Source organism: Gambusia affinis, linkage group LG14 (assembly GCF_019740435.1).
Source record: "Gambusia affinis linkage group LG14, SWU_Gaff_1.0, whole genome shotgun sequence".
NCBI lineage: Eukaryota > Metazoa > Chordata > Actinopteri > Cyprinodontiformes > Poeciliidae > Gambusia > Gambusia affinis.
The window spans coordinates 23,225,864-23,246,517 of NC_057881.1; the positions used below are offsets into that span (position 1 = coordinate 23,225,864).

The window sequence follows — 20,654 nt, forward strand, 5'->3', positions numbered from 1 at the left end:
AAAGAAAGAAACATGATGCAGGTATAATTTGAATATAGATGAGGGTTTTTTTCCCCTCCAAAAAGGAAACGTTCCACCCTCTGTGATGGGTTTAATTTAGCACTCTCCTGCCTCACACAATGCCAGTGTCCTGTGGAGATTCCAGAGGAGGCTGACGTAAAGGTCGATTGGCAGAGATGAAAATAATTCAGAAAGGCGGATAAATGCTCTTAGAGGAGATTTTATTTATGTTTCTTAAAGACCTATTTAGGATCCCTTTTCACGGAAAATTGTGTCTTTGATCTAAACCACGGCACTGACATGGTTATTGTGGGAGAGCTGCCACTCCTTCCTCCAACAGAGAGAATATCTTCTGTTACCACTCACAGAGTAGCCTCTTCTGAAGAACGGGAAGTAATACAATGGCAAATCTGAATAAACCCGGGTTTAAGAGACGCACGATGAAAGGAAATAGTTTCTGGACCAAGTGACACGGTTATCCGGACGTCATGTTGTGCGTCTTGCCTCCTCTGCAGGGGAACTTTCTTGATAGAACACGACTGACCAGGCACAGTCAGGGACAAAACCTCACACCTGTCAGAAAACCGGGGAGTGTGTTCTCTTAGTGTGTATGTGTTACTTACACAAGAGGTGGAAAAGTTCATCTGCCTGTGGAGAGTCCCACATGGCCACAGATGGGTCAGGCCAGCACAGGAAGTTGACGCCACGCTCACAAGCTGACATAAAGTCACGTCTCTGACTCCTGTCGACGGCAGCTGGGTCTGATCAGGTTCAAATATTACATCATCGCCGATGTTTGCCAGAGAATCGCGACTAATATGAGCCAGAGTAACGTCTTAGCTGCGCGAGCAAATCCTCGTTTCATTTGCTTTCTCAGATTTTTACTTTACTATAGCAGCACCTGCAGACAATCGGTTCATCAAGCAGTGATTGATTACAGGCTGTAATAAACACCAGCCCACTGCTGCAGCATACATGCAAAACAAGCAGCTACAGGGAAGATAGGCTGCTTTTCGCTTCAACCACGATGAAGAAATTGAAAAATTAGTTGTGGATTGGTTTTTGGGGTAAATGTTTGAGACTGAAATCCAAGAACAGCAACACACACACACACACACGCTGGCCACCCGGCAGCAGACGAAGCAAGTTCAGCAGCGATCTCTATGTCCGGCACTTGTTTCTCCACATTCAACGCTGACCCTGCAGTGAACAGCGGTTATGATCAGAGACTCTCTGCTTCCACATACACACAACCTCTGTCACCCTTCCGAAATTTGAGAACATTATGTTGTACATTTTAGATGTATTATGTGTTTTTCCATGGCTGTCAGTAAAGCGATTTACGGAACATTAAACATGACATCTGTTTGTGCTCAGGATATATTCTACTTTTTGTGCATTTTTGGTTCCACTTGACTGATTTTGTTTGGACTTGCAATGACAGAAAGCAGCAGAAAAGGGCAGTAAAGTATTCAACGGCAAGCTCATTTTTTTCTGTTGAGCTCCCACAAAGGAAAAGGAAACAGAAATTCTACCAAAATTAATGGGTGAAACAACTATTCCACTATGAGGAAATATGTACTGTAAATATGAACATATTTATGGTTTTTTACACCAAAAACGATGAAAAAACCTGAAAGGACGTATATCTGGGAGTGAGACGGTAAAGACATTTGGGAAAAAAAGAAACAGCCAGGAAGATTTTGTTGACTATAAAATACAAATTTGAGTAGTCTGTTTTAAGAATTAGAGGAAAAATACTTGAAGAGGTAGAAGAAGGTGAGTTACGTTTACATGATTTTCACTATTAAAATATCTACAGTTTCACAAGAGACCGTTGTTGCTGCTTTGTCTTCTGGGCAACGTCCATGCTGCTGTGGTGACAGCAGTATCATTGTGACTGAGCTGGGACTTTTTAGTCCCCTTAAAGCAGGGGAGCTCTAGTCCAGTTCTCGAGAGCTACCATCCCTGCTCCAACACACCTTAAGCAAATAAATGTCTTGTTTAGAGCTGAGTGACTGCTGGTGAGGGAATTCAGCCATTTGATCCTGGTCTGTTGGAGTAAGAACGCATCTAAATGTTGTAGGACGGTAGCTCTCGAGGACTGGACTTGAGCAAACCTGCATTAGGGCCTACAAAAATTGTGACACGTTAGCCGCAAAAAGGATTTAGAAGCAGACAAGAGGTGCATGCTAACTCTGTAGGAACTTTAGAGATCCACAACGAGATCTATTAGTCACAGAAAAAGAAAAAGCCACAAAGAGTCCAGTAGGCACGACTAAACATCCAACTTTCATAGACCTTGTGCTGACATAAGTGTTAAGAACCTAAATGTAGCCATTAATGCTAGCTTGGGCTCAATTGGCCTTGGCCAGTGATTTCACAGTTCTACACACTTTAGACCAATTGTGGTCCTCAGGCACCATTGGTAAATGTTTTAGGTGTTTCCCTTCACACACTTCTGTAGCACTTGATGGCTACAGAGGAGGTCAGATGTTCTTGAACAGACCCATCTAAAACTTACAGGGTAGGGGTCCCTGAGGACCAGAACTGAGAAACCCAGGTCTGTTCTCACCGGTTCTTGCAGGAACTTTGTGGTTGGTGCCTTTCACCGGCGATCATTTGGGTGAGACCAACCCTGATAAAGATGCCAGTACCATTAGAGTGAAAGCGAATGCAAGTCTTAGAACAGAGCAAAAGTTTATGAAAATAAATCCAATTGAGAATCTTTGGTAAGACTTAAAAAGAAACTGATGAAACTTTGCAAAGAGTAACAGGAAAAATAGTAGGAAAAAAAAGTATCTAGATTTGCTAAAAAGCTAGACACCGTAAGAGACAGTAAAGAGTATTTTTTTTAACAGATGGTTTTCTGTTATTACAGGACTGAATGGAAAGAAGGTAATTGGAAAGTGTGTTGTGCCCCCTTGTGGTTGATCTGATCTAATTTCTGGGGGTCATTACATAGAAGCAGTGCTCTATCTATTGTGATTTCCAACACTATTTGCAACATTTCCTTAGTAGAAAAAAATCCCATGTGGAATGTAGCACGCCATTAGTCTTGTATACATTAAAATACGGCGGAATGACATAAAATTGCAATTGTCATCACAATCTCAGAGATTACATTAGAAATTTCCAAGTCTTTTTTTTCCTAGAAGATTTCTGAGATTAATCTTTAAAAAAAAAAGTTTTTCTGAAATTTACTCCTTTATTTCTATCTACAATTACCCTAATACGCCGTTTGTGATTACAAGCAGCCAGACACGGCCTCAAGTGACATTGTGAACGTCACAAGTCTGCTGCCACCGTGTGGCCAGTCCAAGAAATTAAATGACAAACCTTGCCACGCTCCCACAGGGAGGAATTAAAAAAGTAACTTGGAGACCACATTAACCACATTATGTCCTTCTTGAATCACAGATCTGTTTGTAAATGTGACTGATGTACCAATCACCGATTGAAGACAAAGACATAAGACATGTAATTGCTAGAACGTAAAATATCAGGCCCCACTGTGGTGCAGAAAATAAAATAATATATATAAAACAAAAAAGGGGCAAAGATCAGAATATGAGAGAAAAATTAAAATACCTCTTTGCATTGATTGTTAATATTGCAGTTTGTACAGCGATGATTAAGTGTGACAAGGAACAACAGCAGCCTGTAGCAGTGAACATCCAGTAACACAACAACGGAGACGTATTAGTATACCCTAAGACACTCTCACTGTAAACTTCATTAAAAAGCAACGTTTTAATTCCAGTCTTAAAGGTAGACAGGGTGTCTGTCTGCCTCAAGGACTCAAACTGGGAACTGGTTCTAGAGGAACCATCCTTTAGCCTGATGACTAAAGGATCTGCCTCCCATTCTATCTTTAGAACATCTAGGAACCAGCCGTGAACCTGCAGGCTGAAGGCAAAGTGCTCTGTTAGGTACATCTGGAACAATCAGCTCTCTGATGGCTTTAAATATAAGGAAAATTTTGAATTCCACATTAAATTTAACTGGAAATCAATGAAGGGAAGCTAAACGATCAACAGTACAATCTATTCTTTTAATTCTCATCAGGATTCCTGCTGAAGCTGCAGACTTTTTATACTTTTTTTTTTTTTTACTTCCTGACAGTATTAATAAAGAATCCAGTCTTGGTGTCAAAAAATCATAGACTAGTTTTTCAGGATCACTTTGAGACAGGGAGAGAATATTTCTAAGCAGTATTTCTTCAGTGATAATGCTGAGGTTAAAGAAGGAAATTCTAAAAAGATGTTTTAATAAAATATTTGAATGACATGCCCTGGTGAAGCTAAACAAGCGTCTTCACTTTATAACTACTTTTCCTCTTTTTCTACATTGTCACCTTCCTAAAATAATGGCCTAAACCATTTTTTGCCAACAGTGATTTTGTAAACAGGGATTTTCCCCCCTTTTTTTTTTTTTGACCAAAATAGGATTCAGGCGACAAAAAAAGGCACAAAACATGACCTGGGCCATTATTTATTTTAAGAAGATGGTGACATTTTTGTTTCTGAACCAAGCTGTGAATCATTTTAACAACAGCCAGGCAGTTTCCTGAAGAGCTAAAGGGTAGCATAATAAAATAATTGAAAAAAGTGTGTTGCTTGTTCTCCCAACACTTTTAGGTCAGCATTAGAGCAAACAGAAATGCTGCATGTTTTTCAGGCGCTGATTAGTGGAGGTGATTAGAACACGTGTTCAAGGCCCGTTATCGGAGCAAGGCCGAAAAACAATCTATTTTTCTTGTAAACTGTTTTAGTTTCCATTTGAGAGGAGACAGAATTCCATAACAAAGACAAAACGTATTTTTCCAGCTGAAGGTTACTGGCACCCAGAGAGTGTGTTCGTTCGGTTTAACAGAGTAAAAGTTAGCTGATCTTGGTGTTTTTATGGCTTTCACACTAGCAGAAGAAGATCACCTCACAGAGCATTTATCAAATGTATCAACGTGTCTAAATAAACAGTTCTTTGTAAATACATTTTATGACAAATTTTATGGTTTAATAATCTAGTGGTCGGCATCGGCATATTTCTGTGAAGTAAAAGATTACTTTATCTTAATCTCATGTCAAGTTGAAGGCCTTTTGCACAAGTCCTGATCGGAGAGCGATACGTTTGCCAAATCTCTGATTTCTGAATGATTCTCACGCAAACCAAAAGATGACCTGCGACTTGTTCTGCTGCTTCAAGTTGTGCAATGTGGCTTCTCCCATTTCGTAGTGACAAGTTACTTCCCTGTCACGTTCACGCATCTTCAAATACTGTATCAATATTTAAATAATAGGTACAATATGTGTCTGGATTTAGATGGTGGACATTTAAGCTTGAGTGAACCCTTCTGTTAACTACAAACCCCAATGAGAATGTGACAGAGAAGTTAGGATGCAAGTTCATCTGAGGTAATAATTTCCAGGATATTACTTTACTTGAAGTATTCATGAGTGGTTCTGGATATTGAGAAAACCTGGGCCAGGTCAGTTCATGACGAAGAACACAGTCTTTTGAGTATCAGTAGTGGTCATCAGACCACATCCGGTTACAACTACAACAACTCAGGAGGTAGAAGTTCACCCGGCAACTGGTGGGTTGCCAATTCAAACCCACGCTCCGTCCGTCTCAGCTGTTGCGTCCTTGGACAGGAGGCTACACCCGCCCTGCCTGCTGGCGGTGAAAGGCCCAGGTCAGGGCAGTAGCTGTTTGTCGAAAAAATAACATTTTACAATTGGGATGTTTAAGGAATTAAATCAAAATCCCACGTGAATAAATTTGCTCACACGGTAAGTCATTAAAGATCATGACAGCAACGGATGTAAACATATGCATGAGATTTAGATGAGCAAGAGCTCATCATCTATCACAGGAAACATCGGTGTCTCATTCAGGCGTTTGGAGAGGCGACGTATGCGGCGTTTCCGGGAAATTGTAGTTAATGATTTTACAAAAGAGCTTTGATGTCAGAACTTAAGAATGACACACAACCCTTTATGAACTGTGATGCTGTGAGAGCTCTGGTGGACCCAGCTGTGCATTGTCTGAAAAAAATAAAATAAAAACAAACCATCGTCCTCCTACCACTTCCTGTCGTCTTCTTAATTTTTTCCACCAGTAGTAACATCTATTTCAATACAACCTCATTCCAGAGAAAAAATGTTTTTTTAGTCAAAATCTGGAGATTCCATTAAGCAAAATTGTTTTCGTAATTTCAATTTATGCAACTTTATGGTTAATGGAAATGCAGCTATAAAGGGCAAGAATCATACAGTGGTGTGAAAAAGTATATGTTCCCTTCCTGTTGGTAGTGTGATGCTCTGAGCCCATTTTACAGCTTAAGGAAGACTTGTTGTGATAAATGGAACCATGAATGCTGGTATTGATCAAAACATCCTGAAGGAGAACATCTGGCCATCTTCTGGTGACCTACAGATGAAACCAACTTGGGTCCTGCAGCAGGGCAATGATCCCAAACACTCCAGCAAGTCTACCTCTGAATGGCTTAAGTACCACAATATACAGACGTTGGAGTGGCCTAGATAAAGTCCAGACCTAAATCCTACTAAGATGCTGTGACCTTATAAAAGTCATTCATGCTGGAAAACCCTCCAATGTGGCTGAATTACAGCAATTCTACAGCAAGACAAATTCCTCCACAGCTGGAAAAACTTCACTACAAGTTATCACAAACACCTGACTGTAGATGTTAGGTTCAGGGGTCAATCACTTTTCCACACATACCCATGTGAGTTTTGTTTTTTCCTCTCTGAAATAGGGCAACACCTCCATGGAAAAACTGCATTTTGTGTTTACTTGCGTTGTCTCTTAAAATGGTTCGATGTTCTGAAACACTGAAGTGTGAGAAACATTTTTCACACTAATGTATTTCTCTTCTCAGGATTTTAACCGTTCAGCCAGGCAGAGATCTAAAGAGGAGCGGCAAAAGCAAAAGAGATGGATCAGCAGTGCTTGCCAAAAACTGATGCTGTCACCCAGGACATGATGCTATGAAATATTTCCTCTGCTTATTAGACTCACTAAAGGCACTAGGGTTTATCACCGGATATAAGCAGCTGTAGTTAAATGGCCATCTCGTTCCACATACAGTTTCTCAGTGGTACATTTTTATTTCTAAATCCATTCTTGGCTTGCTGCCCTCATATTTCTCTTCCTATGTGTCACCCGAACCCAGGATGTCGTCATTCAGTTACAGATTTAGGGACAGCAGCCTCCTCTTACTCTGCATCATCACTGTGGAATCTGAAAAAGCATCACAATTTTAAAAGCTTCCTACTGACTTGCTTTCTTTGGTCCAATACTGATACTAGGACAATATTTTCTGCTCATGAATTTTACATCCAACAGTCTGCATTCAGTTTGCAAGTAGATTGCTTACATTTTTTCTATTCGTTTTAGATTACTGAAATGTCTCTCCCACAAGCAACAGTCACATGCAACATGTTGCATTTTCTTCAAGCTGCAGTAATAACTTTAATTTAAAAAAAAAAAGTTTTCTCCATATTTGTTAAAGCTGGCACCATGTCGTGTCAGTCTGTTATGAGACAGATAATCTGTGAAAACAATCAATCTCCTCCACCTCCTTCCTGAATTACGGTTGCTAGTCAAAGTAATGCAACGTTCTGACCAAAACAACCAATCAGAACCAGGAGGAGGATCTTTGTGCTGTCAATCAGCCTCATTCACTCACTGCTAAATATGCTAATGGAGGAGAAACAATTTATCATTACAAGAAAACCGTTTATCTGACATCATTGGTAACTTTGCTGACCATACTGAGCATTTAAAATAGAATAGAATAGAATTCAACTTTATTGTCATTGCACTGTCACAAGTACAAGCAACGAAATGTAGTTTGCATCTATCCAGAAGTGTTATACAGGATATAAATATTTATTTACAGGTGTACAAGACTAAATATAAATATAAATATGGGAGCCATATGCACAGATTATACAGATTATACAGAATATACAAGAATGTTAGGAAATGGATTATACATGTATTAGTAGGTTTATAATACAACAGGCTATGCTAGCTACAGTATAGCAGAGAACAAGGGGATTGTGACTGACAGCAGTAAAACTGTCCTGTCACTGACTGGTTGTTTCTAGACAGTACTGGAAGAAGGCAGAGGAAATAGATTTCTTAAGATTATCTCTCATGCTATACTGTCACAATATAATGACAGTTTGAACAAATAAATAAAAAAAAATTTTTTTTTTATAAAAGTTACATAGTGCAGCTTTAATTTCACTTAGGAGAGGACGTGTCAGGAGGGATGTGGGTTAGAGCTGCTGCTGACTGACTCATCTGTTGTGAAGTGGTAAAATGGACAAGTTCAATATATGAATATGTTGGTAATTCTTTTCCTTAATTCATTAAATTCTAGTGAAATGGAGGCAAACAGTCTGTAGCTAAGCTAACTACTGCTCAAACCAACACAAACAGTGCATCTAGGTGGCAAACATGATGTAGCAGTTAAACATTTCTCTTCTCTGCTTCTTTATACTCTAAAATAATTGTACAAAATGCCACAATTTTTATTATTCATGTATTATTTTTTAGACATATTTAATCATCAGTGCAGAGGAAGACAAGAAAGCATAAATCAGAGGAGAATAGCTGTGTGACTCCGCCACCGCAGCAACTATAGATAATCAGTTCATCACGCTGTGATTGGCTGAAGGCTGCGATAAATACCCACTCACCACTGCATACATGCAGAACAAGCAGCTTGTGGGGAGTTGGGCTGCTTTTGCTTTGACCAGACTGAAGAGGCATGGAAATGACTTGTGGACTTGGTTTTGGGTGAGTGAACTATTTTTTTTTCTTTTAATCAAAGTTTACAGATGAAAGTTTTCTTTTGGGTACCGGTATTAATTTCTTCAATGTTTTTTCCCTTAACAGGATCTTGCTGATTTGCTTAGTTCAAGCAGAACTTGCTGGTTGTTCTTGGGCTAAGGATGGTAAGAATTGCAAATCAGTCACACTTAGCCCTAACTCTCTCCATCTTTCTAAATGAAATTTGTCTCTCTGTCCTGCAGCACATAGACCCCAGGACAGCAACACAAACTCTGGCTTCCCTCCACCAGATGGCAAACTGAGAAAATTCAGCAGCAATTTCCAAAGCCAACTCAAACAAGACTTCTTCTCTCCTCCCTCAGTCCAGGTCCAGACCAGTAGTTTCAACACTAAGCCTGCAGCGAGAAGTGGTTACGATAGGAAGCCCTCCACCAGCAGCCTAACACAACCCCCCTCTCAACCGGTTCAAAGCTCTGGGAGGTTGGTGAAAACCACCGTTAGGTCAAAACCAAAGAGCCAGAGCACTTTGCCTGCTCAGCAGAGTCCAAGGGTAAGCCAAAGGGAAGGCTACTCCTTCAGGCCAGCTTCCTACATGGACGCTTCCTCTTATTGGCAAAAGGGCTCATCAGCCACCTTGTTCAGTTCGGTTGGTCCTGGTCCACGTAGTTCTATTCGGATGCAGACGTTTGCTAAGGGTCGTGCAAGAAAAGTTCCATCAGGCCGTGCATCTCAGGGTGCCAAGGTCAGGAGTTTCTCGCCTCACGCTGCAGCTGGGAGATTTTATTCCAGCCCACAGTTCGCTCTAAAAACCGGAGACTACAGGCCAAGGAGTCGGCTCACTGACCTGGCTGGTCCCAGAAGCGGCAGAGAGGGAGAGTCTGCTCTGGGGTTTGCTCCAGCAATGGTCTATGACCTTCCAGAACCCTTCGGCGGCTCGGCCATCAAACGGCTGAAGAGACCTATTAAGCAGGAGACACCTCCACAGAGGGTACCGCTTTACAAACCTGAACGAACAAGCAGCGATTCGGGATATGACTGGAGCAGGATAATGCAGAACCTAGGGCCAATCCAGAAGCCATATTGGATTGCCACACCATCACCATCGTCTGATGGTGAATCACAACCATTCCCCATCAGACGGCTGAAGAGACCTATTGAGCAGGAGACACCTCCACAGAGGGTACCGCTTTACAAACCTGAACGAACAAGCAGCGATTTGGGATATGACTGGAGCAGGACGATGCAGAACCTAGGGCCAGTCCAGAAGCCATATTGGATTGCCACACCATCACCATCGTCTAATGGTGAATCACAACCATTCCCCATCAGACGGCTGAAGAGACCTATTGAGCAGGAGACACCTCCACAGAGGGTACCGCTTTACAAACCTGAACGAACAAGCAGCGATTCGGGATATGACTGGAGCAGGACGATGCAGAACCTAGGGCCAGTCCAGAAGCCATATTGGATTGCCACACCATCACCATCGTCTGATGGTGAATCACAACCATTCCCCATCAGACGGCTGAAGAGACCTATTGAGCAGGAGACACCTCCACAGAGGGTACCGCTTTACAAACCTGAACGAACAAGCAGCGATTCGGGATATGACTGGAGCAGGACGATGCAGAACCTAGGGCCAGTCCAGAAGCCATATTGGATTGCCACACCATCACCATCGTCTGATGGTGAATCACAACCATTCCCCATCAGACGGCTGAAGAGACCTATTGAGCAGGAGACACCTCCACAGAGGGTACCGCTTTACAAACCTGAACAAACAAGCAGCCATTTGGGATATGACTGGAGCAGGATGAAGCAGAACCAAGGGCCAGTCCAGAAGCCATATTGGATTGCCACACCATGACCTCAGAGGGCAGTGGCGTCCAATCCTGACCTCCCCAGTGTTCATCCAGCCTCCAAATGGTCTAAGTTCAAGCTGCCCTATAGACACTAAACGTAGTGTCTTCAATTTTAAAAATAGTGTACTGAAATAAAACAAATGTTTTTTTAAAGCTCTTGTGTGTGTTTTTTTTTTAATTCCAGTTAAAGTTTAAGGTCAAACAACTTTAGGAGCAAAAAAAACTTTACAGGACAGTATTCCAGGTGCTTCTCATACAGTAGTCTGTATGCATCAAATGTACCACAAGTATCTTATTCCATTTGCTCAAACATATCAAAAACTTGGGAAACTAGCAGAACTCAGTGGGCCAGTTTGTATTTTGAGATGTTTAACAGATAATAGTAGCAAGAGGGAAGTCAGTCTTTAAACCAATAACACTATTTTTAGGGAGCCACTAAAAAGGTTTTATTTTCTCAGACAGGAAATACAAGGATTCAAATGTAGCTTGCTTCAAGTATGTAGAAACTTATAAAAATCCCTTAATTTTTGTTGTATATAATTCTTTATTTACACAGGAACAATCTCTTAGGTTTAAACTTACATTATTAACATGTAAATAAGACGCTAAAAAAAATGAACTGACAAAGCATTTTTGTGCTCAAACATGCAAGCAAATGTTTTTTATATTTTCTACTAGACTTGTGTTGACAGAAAATAGGCCATTGTGATAAAGGCGAAGACTACTTCCTGCAGTGCAGTGTGACACTGGAAAAGTGTGTTGTGCAACCTTGTGGATAGTAATTTACAATAACCAGAGAAACTCTTATTTTAGCACAGTGGATTTCTTACAAGTAATGTTTACTTGAACTGGATTCAAAAAAGAAAAACCGGCCTCAGGGCACAAGCTAAAAAAAACTCTTATGAAGTTTGTTGATTCACTCTCAACATAGGAAATAAAGTTAATATTACATTTAAGAAGCAGGAAGGAATTCTTAAAATAAATTCAATAGATAATATAGAAGGGTTCATTAAAGAGTTGCTGCATGAGTTTCTACTGTCGAAAACATCCCAGAAATCCTCCGCAGATGAAATCAAAGATATCTAAGGTAGTTTTACAGCCTTTATTTTTTGATTCAAAACTTGGGTTTAGTCATCATCCCAAACAGACGGCCAACGATGGATGTTGTTCTGAAAACATGAACATTTTCGTCTGTTTTTGCAACATTGACTGACATTGATTAGCTTTGGTCAAAAATTCATTCTATGACGCTATGAAGTAAGCTCTTTTTTTAAGTAACTCCAAGAATTGACTGAATCACCTTGAGAAAAGTACAACTTTTACCTAAATGCTTAGGACTCCGTTTGGACATGTGGAAATTAAAGTTAAAGCTGCAGCATGCAACTTTTAAAAACAATACATTTTTATTTTTACATATTTGTTCAAACTGTCACCATGTTGTGGTGAGAATAACATGAGATGAGCTGTGTGACTCCAACACCTGGAGACAATCAGTTCATCAAGCAGTGACTGGCTGAAAGCAGCAATAAACACCAACTCACTGCTTCACATGCAGAACAAGCAGCTTCTGGGGAGTTGGGTTGCTTTTGCTTTGACCAGACTGAAAAGGCATAGAAATGACTTGTGGACTTGGTTTGGGGTAGTGATGGCCATCACGATGCTTCATTCATTTCTCATTGGTGACATCTGCTGTTCAAACTGTGGCAGCCTCGTCACTCAGATAGACATATTTGAAAAAAAAAAAAATTGTAAATGCAACATTGTCACAAAGTTTTTGTCAAACACATGTTTAGTAACAGGAGAGTCAATTAAATGCTATTGAATTTTTTTTTTGTTATTAAAATTATTTGTAGCCAATCCTGGTATATGTTGACTGTCAGCGGCTGTTTTCTTTTGTCATTGACTGATTTGACAATAGACATTTGTTTTAGTGTATTCAGAGTGCAGTGCTTGTTGGGGCACACAGTATTGCTTGAGATTTGATTTGCCTCCTGAAAAAATAAAATTCTTCAAAAATTAACTTTTTGTTGGATTCCTAGTTGCTCCCTGATCCCCTATATTTTTACTCATAAGCCAGAATTTTACTCTTCCAACAGCTTTAACTCTGTTTCTGCTGTCCAAGACTGATATATCTTTGCAGAACAAAGAAATAGTGGAAATTTTAAGAAGGTGATCATTTTGGAGGTGAAAGGGTTAATTATTTTTATTTAAGAATCTTGTGAGCCATCATCTCCAAGTCTTCCCAGATGTAAAATTTTTTTCTTCTTGTTGGCTCCTTTTCAATCAAGTTTATTTGTGTAGCACATTTCAGCAACAACGCCGTTTCAAAGTGCTTTACATAATAAAAACACACAAAGATGAAGTCACAAAATATGCCATAATCAACAATTGAGAAAACCCATAACAAACATTACATTTTGATGAGTGCCATCATCAAAATCGCTAATACACATGAACTATAAAAGGTTCCTTTTATTTTGGCGACTGCTGAAGACAAATACTCCACTGGTGCACGATCAAATCCGATAACCCATGCCATGAAGCAGGACGGCTCGTCACGCTTTTATTTCGAAAACCGACACGCAAAATGAAGCAGTCAGTGATCCATGCAATGTGAGGTGTCGTTTGTTGCAAGTCACGTGGTTTTCAGCAAGACGACACAAGTATCGAAGCGGGGCTTCATCTGACACGCCCCCTTCTTACTCGGTACAAGCATCGAAGCCTGACTTCAGAGAGCCCATCACTAGATTGGGGTGAGTTTCTGCAGCTGCATTTATTAAAGTGTTCAATGTCCCTGATATTTAATGTATTTTTTCTTGAACAGAATCTTGCTGATTTGCTTAGTTCAAGCAGAGCATGGTGGTGGCTTCTGGGTTAAAGAAGGTAAGGATTGTTTTGTTTTATTTTTTGTTGTTTGCTTTTTATCTTTTAAGTGGGAATGGTATAGTCACTTAACTTACAAATCCATTTGGTGCAACTTTGTCTTGTAGCCCTGAGACCCCAGAACAGCAACACACATGCTGGCTTCTCTCTACCAGATGGTAGACTAAGAAAATTCAGCAACAATTTCCAGAACCAACTCAGACAAGGCTTCTCCTCTTCACGTCCAGTCCAGCCCAGCAGCTTCAAAACTAACCCTGCAGTGAAGAGCGGCTCTGGACTGAGGTTTTCCTCAAATGGCTTCAGACAAGCTCTGTCTCACCCAGTCCAACACTCAGGGAAATTAGTGAAAAACAAAATTGAATAAAAACCCAAGAGCCAGAGGACTGCCTCACCAGTCTTCTTGTATGGTCCAAATGCTCTGGGTCCATGGAGTTCTGTCCTGATGCAGACGTACATTCAAGCACCAGCAAGAAAAGTCCCATCAGGCCGTGCATCTCAGGGTGCCAAGGTCAGGGGTTTCTCGCCTCACACTGGAGCTGGGAGGTTTTATTCCAGCCCACAATTCGCTCTAAAAACCGGAGACTACAGGCCAAGGAGTCGGCTCACTGGCCTGTCTGGTCCCAGAAGCGGCAGAGAGGGAGAGTCCACTCTGGGGTTTGCTCCAGTAATGGTCTATGACCTTCAAGAACCCTTCGGTGGCTCGGCCATCAGATGCAATAATGTCAGTGTTTTGCCAACTACCATAAAAAGAAGAGCTCAGAGTTTGCGGAAGTAAACATGGATGCTAACGGTGGAACATATCTGAAGTTGTTGTCTGACCAGAGCCAGGACATTAACAATCCATATTATAGTCCATCATGGTGGTTGTTTTTCTTCCTACTTGCGTGTATCAGGAATAGGGACATTTGTTGAGTATCAGTGACGTTCAGGTCAGATGAATTTTACCTGGACGTTAGGTCATATTTGAATCGGATACCCAAGTGGCCTGGGACATACAGTATCTTAACCCAACACTTAGATTTTGCTTTAAGTGTTGATAGTCTGTTCATGCATTGTATATTGTATACAACTGTATACCATTCACTTGCAGTATAACAACATAAGCTTGAAACTTGCTCCAGGCAAAAAAGCAACTTTCCAAGAAAATGAACTTAGGTTTAAAGAAGACAGATCTTAACCTTGACCAGCTAACAAGTCATTAATATGCTCAGTTGACATGTTGGTAAATGAACTTTACCCAACATGAGCTGTAGGGGTGGCAATGTAGCTCTTGTATTTTTCTAGTATAGATAAACTATTATCTTTTTATGAACAAAACCTGTAATTACAAAGTGTGTGCGTTTTTTTGTTGGGCTACAAGGATGAGGTCCTGTTATAAGAGCTCAATTTTAGAGGAGAGAATGCCTGTACTTTTGATCTGAGAAGATTAAAGTATGGATGTTTGTTTGTTCTTAAGCTGGGGACACAATTCTCTGTTTTCCACCTGATTTTACTTCTGATTTATACACAGAATAAAAGTATACACTCTTTTTTTTCTTTCACCGTCTGAAGTTAAATCAGACCAAACTTCTCAAAAGGTTTGACCCAAATCACACCATCCCTAAAAATTTGAAAGCTAGAAAGAAAAAATCATGCTAAATTTTCCAGAATTTCGGAAATAGAAATAATTTTGGTGATTCTAACCGACCTAAAACAAGAAAAGTTTCGTTTGAGTTAGCCGCAGAAGTGGAGGGAAACATATTTTTGTCTTTTTCGCTACATGTAAATATGTAGTTTCAAGCAGGTATAACTGTTGGCTGAATCAGGGTTGTCTTTTCAGCTCAGTGATCGCAAACAAGACACCACCATGACATCAACACAGCAGGGTGTATTTAGGGGACAGTCTCATTATCATGGCCAAAAGGCATCTCGTATTCTTTCAAATCTCATTGTTTCAGCTTCAGAGGGACAGAATTTCAAAGCAAACTCTAAAATTATCCAGTCAAGGACATGAACACAAAGTGTTTGTTCGGTTCAGCAAGTTAAAAGTAATAATAAAAGATCATCTTTTTTTTTAATGATCCTGCATTTAAAAAGGACAAAAAACAGATGAAGACATAAAATATAGATTTTTTTAAAATATTGATTTAAAAAAAATCTTCTCAACAATAAACTGCATTGTAAAAATTTTATAATATTTTTTGGTTTGTTTGTTTTGGAAAGGAATGTGTATATCATATCAGACCCAGAACACTAAAAGGATTTTACAGGTTTGCCTCATTAAAGGAAGAGGTTTGTGTTGTGATTTTTTTAAAAGGTGTTGACTTTAAAATGTGTATATTTTGTTGATTCTGAGCAATAAAAACAAAATTTAAGAAATTCATTAACAGCAGATCTGGATGAATCAAAGTCAGAGAGATATCATACATCTATTACTATAACTTTGTGTTACAGTCAACATTTATATTGTAAGATTTTAATTTGCTTCCTCCCAGTGTGACTTAGCCTGAAGTTGACTGCTAAGTGTAACTGGTTTGATGTAAATGAAGCAGACTAAAATATGACCTGATGACCAAAAATACTTCCATCTACACGAGAAAACCATAAAAACATCGATGCATCGCTAAAGCAGACATGACGCAGCGGTTCTGACTGAAAACTATCTTAACCATTCATTTTCCAACAGAACTCATCTCATTTCCAGTCGTTCTCTGAGAACTGCTGCGTTTCGTGTTCTAACCACACGAGGGCGCCACAGCGTCAGAGACACAAGAGGAGCCAGCTGATAAGAAAGGTGACGTCTGGAAGTTCCTCAGAAATTCTGCAAGTTTTTTTTTTTTGCGCATATATAATCAGCCTGTTGGAAGCGTGTGCGGATGAGTGGGACTGAGCTGTGAGGGATTTGTTCAGTACTCTCTTGATGGGATTAGAACAGCTTGACAATCTCTTTACAGAGCCGAGGAAAGCTCTGGCAGCGCGTGTTTACCGCTCACTGCCACGATTGTTTGTCATGGCTCTATAAAGAATCCATGACAGATGTCCTTAGCGCTCTCTATTCTTCAAGTGACAGGTTTGAAGGAAGTTTTAAAGTATGGATGGGTTGGCAGCCGTTTCCATGGCATCGGGTTGTTTCAGTTGTGGTCTGGAGCTCTGGACAGAAAAAGTCCTTTCAGTGGTCACCACTGACCCTTTGCAACTACGTCCCTTAATCATTCGAAGCGCCATGATGGACGTTGGAAGTGAGGGACGGGAGTATTGAACAGAGCGACTTAAGTTGTTTTTGCCAGTTTCTTCGTGGCTCCTACTTGTCGAGCTAATTTATCTGTGAACGTAACACACCTGGTTGGGGCTCATAGACGGCTGGATTTACAGAAGCTTGAAAAGGCTAGCTTAGAAACCGACCCAGACCTCCTCCCTCCTGACGTGTTCATCAAATTACCAACTTTGCCTGAATTCTCACCACAAGATTAACATCATTATGTCATAAACAGCGGTTCTCCTTAAACAGCAACAGCATTAGAAATAGCTATAAGACGCCAACAAGTTTTTTCAGTACATGCTAGGGCACTATTTCCATGGTTACTGGTGGTTAGACTCGTACCTTTGCCATAAAGCAATATTTGATATATTTCAAATCCTACTTGCTTATAAAGTATTTGAACGTTAATCTTCTTACCTTGTAAAAAGTGCAAATCCGCGGCTGCCAGTCATTACAATGTACGGCTGCTATCCAACGCTGCCGTATCCTCCCTCATTAAAAGTTATACAATAAAATGAAAAGTTTGGTTTGTATCCTTGTCCGTTTGTGCCGCCGACCGCGCAGCATTCTATGACCATTTTTTATGCTAAATGAAAGCGAAATTAGGTTACCAAATGTGCGTTTTTTGACAGGCTTTACAGGTTGATTTGACGTCCGCCCTGGAGGAGCGGGCCGAGTGTCAAAGAGTGTGACGTCATGTGCAAAGGGCCAATAAGATGAATCGCAAACTACGGTAGCTCTTCAAGCGTCTTGAACCTTGCTACAGCTACACAATGTTATTGTATTTTCCTGGGGTTTCATGAGACTGATCAAAATGTAAAGTACCCAAGAGGCTCAAGGGAACTCTGGAGAAGCTGCAGGGGTCTCCAGCTCAGGTGGGTGGATCTGTTGACAGGACGGCTGTCCAAAAAACATCTATATAAATTGACTAAAGCACTTGTAACTTAGTTTTATCTTATTTCAAGTTTACGAGGATATTTGCACTAGAAACTAAACCAAAAACACTAGGTAAGACTTTGTGCAGCTTTTAACTCTAAAAATATTTAAAACCATATATTATAGTCGGTCCAGTTCCCAGTTATGTGCTATTTTGTGTTTTTCTCTCACATAAACACCCAACAGAATTTACTGACGTTTCTGGTGTCCAGTTATTTCCGTCTCACTGACACACTTCACAGAGTCCAGCTCTTTCAGACAAAATCCTGGCAACTAAAACAAGGACTTCACTTAGTGATTTTTTTTTCTGAGGGCATATTGATCTCAGTGAGACTTCCTAAATGAACAGAACTTCAGTAGAGCCACATGAAGAAGACACAGGTGCCTTTGAACACCCAGCCGGTGCTACATTTAGCTCATGCTGACTGTTTTTGCTCTAATAGATGCTATTTTGTTCCTTTCCTTTCCTTGAGGACCACAATGAAAATAAATATTTGCAAATTTTTTAACGCCATCTGTTGGTGTGTCGTTTCCTCTTAACAGTGCATGGGTTATTTTACAGCAGTCATCAGTCAAGACTTCAAGTAGGAACAATTTTTCCACAGCTGTCTTATCAGTGGGGTGAGGGGAGGGGAAGCTTTCTAAACCGCCCACGTAAATATGTCTGACAGGATCAGCAGTTTTTGATCCAGGTACAAAGACAGCGGTGCATCGTCGTGTTGGCATGTCAATCATGTCATGCGCAGCAAACTTTGCTGAGTGGTGTGCCTGCAGAGTGATTTGATTTCAGAAATGTCAGCAAAAGAAAAACTGCTTCAGTGCCTGAGATGTACATGAAAAATGTAGCGCTTGTTCAGCTTCTACAACCAAAGATTCTGGTGTATTTTTAGAAAATGCTTCATGGTTCATGAATGAGTTTCCAACATTTTTTAAAGTAATTTGAGCTGCTAGCATGTCATCAATCCGTCATACAGCAATGGTCTTTGATCAGAGGCCTCTTCTGACTTGTTTCAAGACTGACTGCTATCCTTCTGACCCACAGCATCACCTAACACAACAACTGGGAAAAGATTTGAATGATACAAGTTATGGCAACATTTAATTTCCCTTTTGGATAAAGATTTTTTTTTTTTTAATTCAACTGAATAAAGACCAAATTCACAACTAGTATGTGTCCTGTAGATTTCCCCCACCTGAGTAGTCAATATCTGCAGCTCCTCAAGAGTTATCATGGGGCTTTTGGGTGAATTGCCACTGGTCGTTCACAGACTACAAAGAAGTTTTCAAAAATCAAATCAGAATCAGAGAGCCGAAGGAAGCATGGACATCAACATATGTAGGGTCATAAAATGTCAGAAAACTCTTGAAAGGTTTAACAGACATGTGATGTAAAACCTTTCATTTTTGTTGTATTTCAAGCGTAACTGATGCTAAAGTAACTACTCTGGGCAGAAGCCCAGTAAGAGTCATCTAGTGGCATTGACGTGCATCAAACACACACAGGAGGACGCTGTGTGTTGTTACTCTAAATTCCTTGTAAAGGCCGTCTGTATTCATTGCAGCGTAGTTTACCTCAACACAAAACGGGCCTGCCTCCTCTGGTGAGTCGTGGACATTAACGGTGGGTTGACTTCAATCTGCTTCACCACAAAGGTCTTTCAGAAACACAGCGAAGTGGGTGAAAGTGGTTTACAACTGCTTATGTAACTTTTACAAATATTTTTTCATTTTAAATATATCATTTAAAATTGTCACTATTTCAGAAGTCATGTGTAATATGAGACAGATAATCTGTGAAAAACTTGAGTTCTGCATCCTACCTGTCTGTAGTCTCCGTCTTTTTAATTGCAGATGGCAGGCTATGTTTTGGCGCATTATCGCCACCTGCTGGAATTTGATGCCAAATGTAAACAAATTTGTAAAATAAACGAAAAAGATAATGGGGGGAAAAAAAATAAACTAACAAAAACCCTATATTCTCTCCATTAATTTTCTTCTTAAGGTATCCCCACAACAACAAAAATAAGACTCAGAAAACTTTTTCCAAATGATGAGATGCAATTTATCCTGCCTCTCTGAGGTCTTACTTTCAACTTAGAAATATAAAGTTCGTCAGAAATAACCAAACAAATCTAGGAGGAGGGTCTTTGGGCTGTCAATCATCCTCACGCTGGTCACACCTTTCCTTTGTGTGGCCACCAGTGAAGAAGCCTGACTCAAAGTGTTAAGACCCTCCACCTATCTCTCATTGGTCATTGTCTGACCAGAGTGGTGCAAAAGGCTGTATGACCAGAGGGCCACGACAGACAACATGGCGAGTTTAAACAAATATGGACATTAAAAAAAAACATGGTTTATAAAAGTTACATACTGCTTCAATGTAGCTGTGGCTCTCTACAGGTCCACCTTCTCTGATTGCTGCTTAACAAACATGGCTACCCTGAAATATTTTCCTTCAGACTTCAGGTACGCAACTTTGTGTTGAGTACCCGCTAGCACAGTCTGGACTTTCTCCACTTCGCGTAATTTCCTCCGGTAGAATTTGTAATGGGCCAATCAGCGAACAGAAGGAGACGTCGTGAACGATTACGTCATGTTCTGCGCTATTTTAGATTTGGATTCTGCCTGTAGTTTTAACAATGGCAAGGAAAATGTTCAACCATTTGGCTCGTCATTTCTCTGTTGGCAGTGAAGGATGGTTGTTTAGCAGGCAGATTCCGGTTAGCTTCAATAGCCTCTAACGGGCGCATTTCATACGTCAGGGACAAACGTTAACGATTGGGTAACATTTAAAACCTCAACACAGTCCACATCTACAGGAAGAAATTGAACATCTGCGGGTCCAAACCCGCTGGACGAAGTGAAGTACAGAACAAGATGCTGGTTTTTACCAGGCTACAATAAAC

General features: G+C 40.4%; 1 protein-coding gene across 1 annotated transcript; it reads left to right on the top strand.

Annotated features, from left to right (window-relative positions):
- The first annotated feature begins 8,729 nt into the window (after positions 1 to 8,729).
- On the top strand, positions 8,730 to 10,844 carry LOC122843467. Its single transcript, XM_044138235.1, has 3 exons — positions 8,730 to 8,835; positions 8,935 to 8,993; positions 9,072 to 10,844. The coding sequence occupies exons 1-3, from the start codon at positions 8,807 to 8,809 to the stop codon at positions 10,694 to 10,696; spliced, it is 1,713 nt and encodes a 570-aa protein (XP_043994170.1). The 5' UTR covers positions 8,730 to 8,806; the 3' UTR covers positions 10,697 to 10,844.
- Positions 10,845 to 20,654: the final 9,810 nt, after the last annotated feature.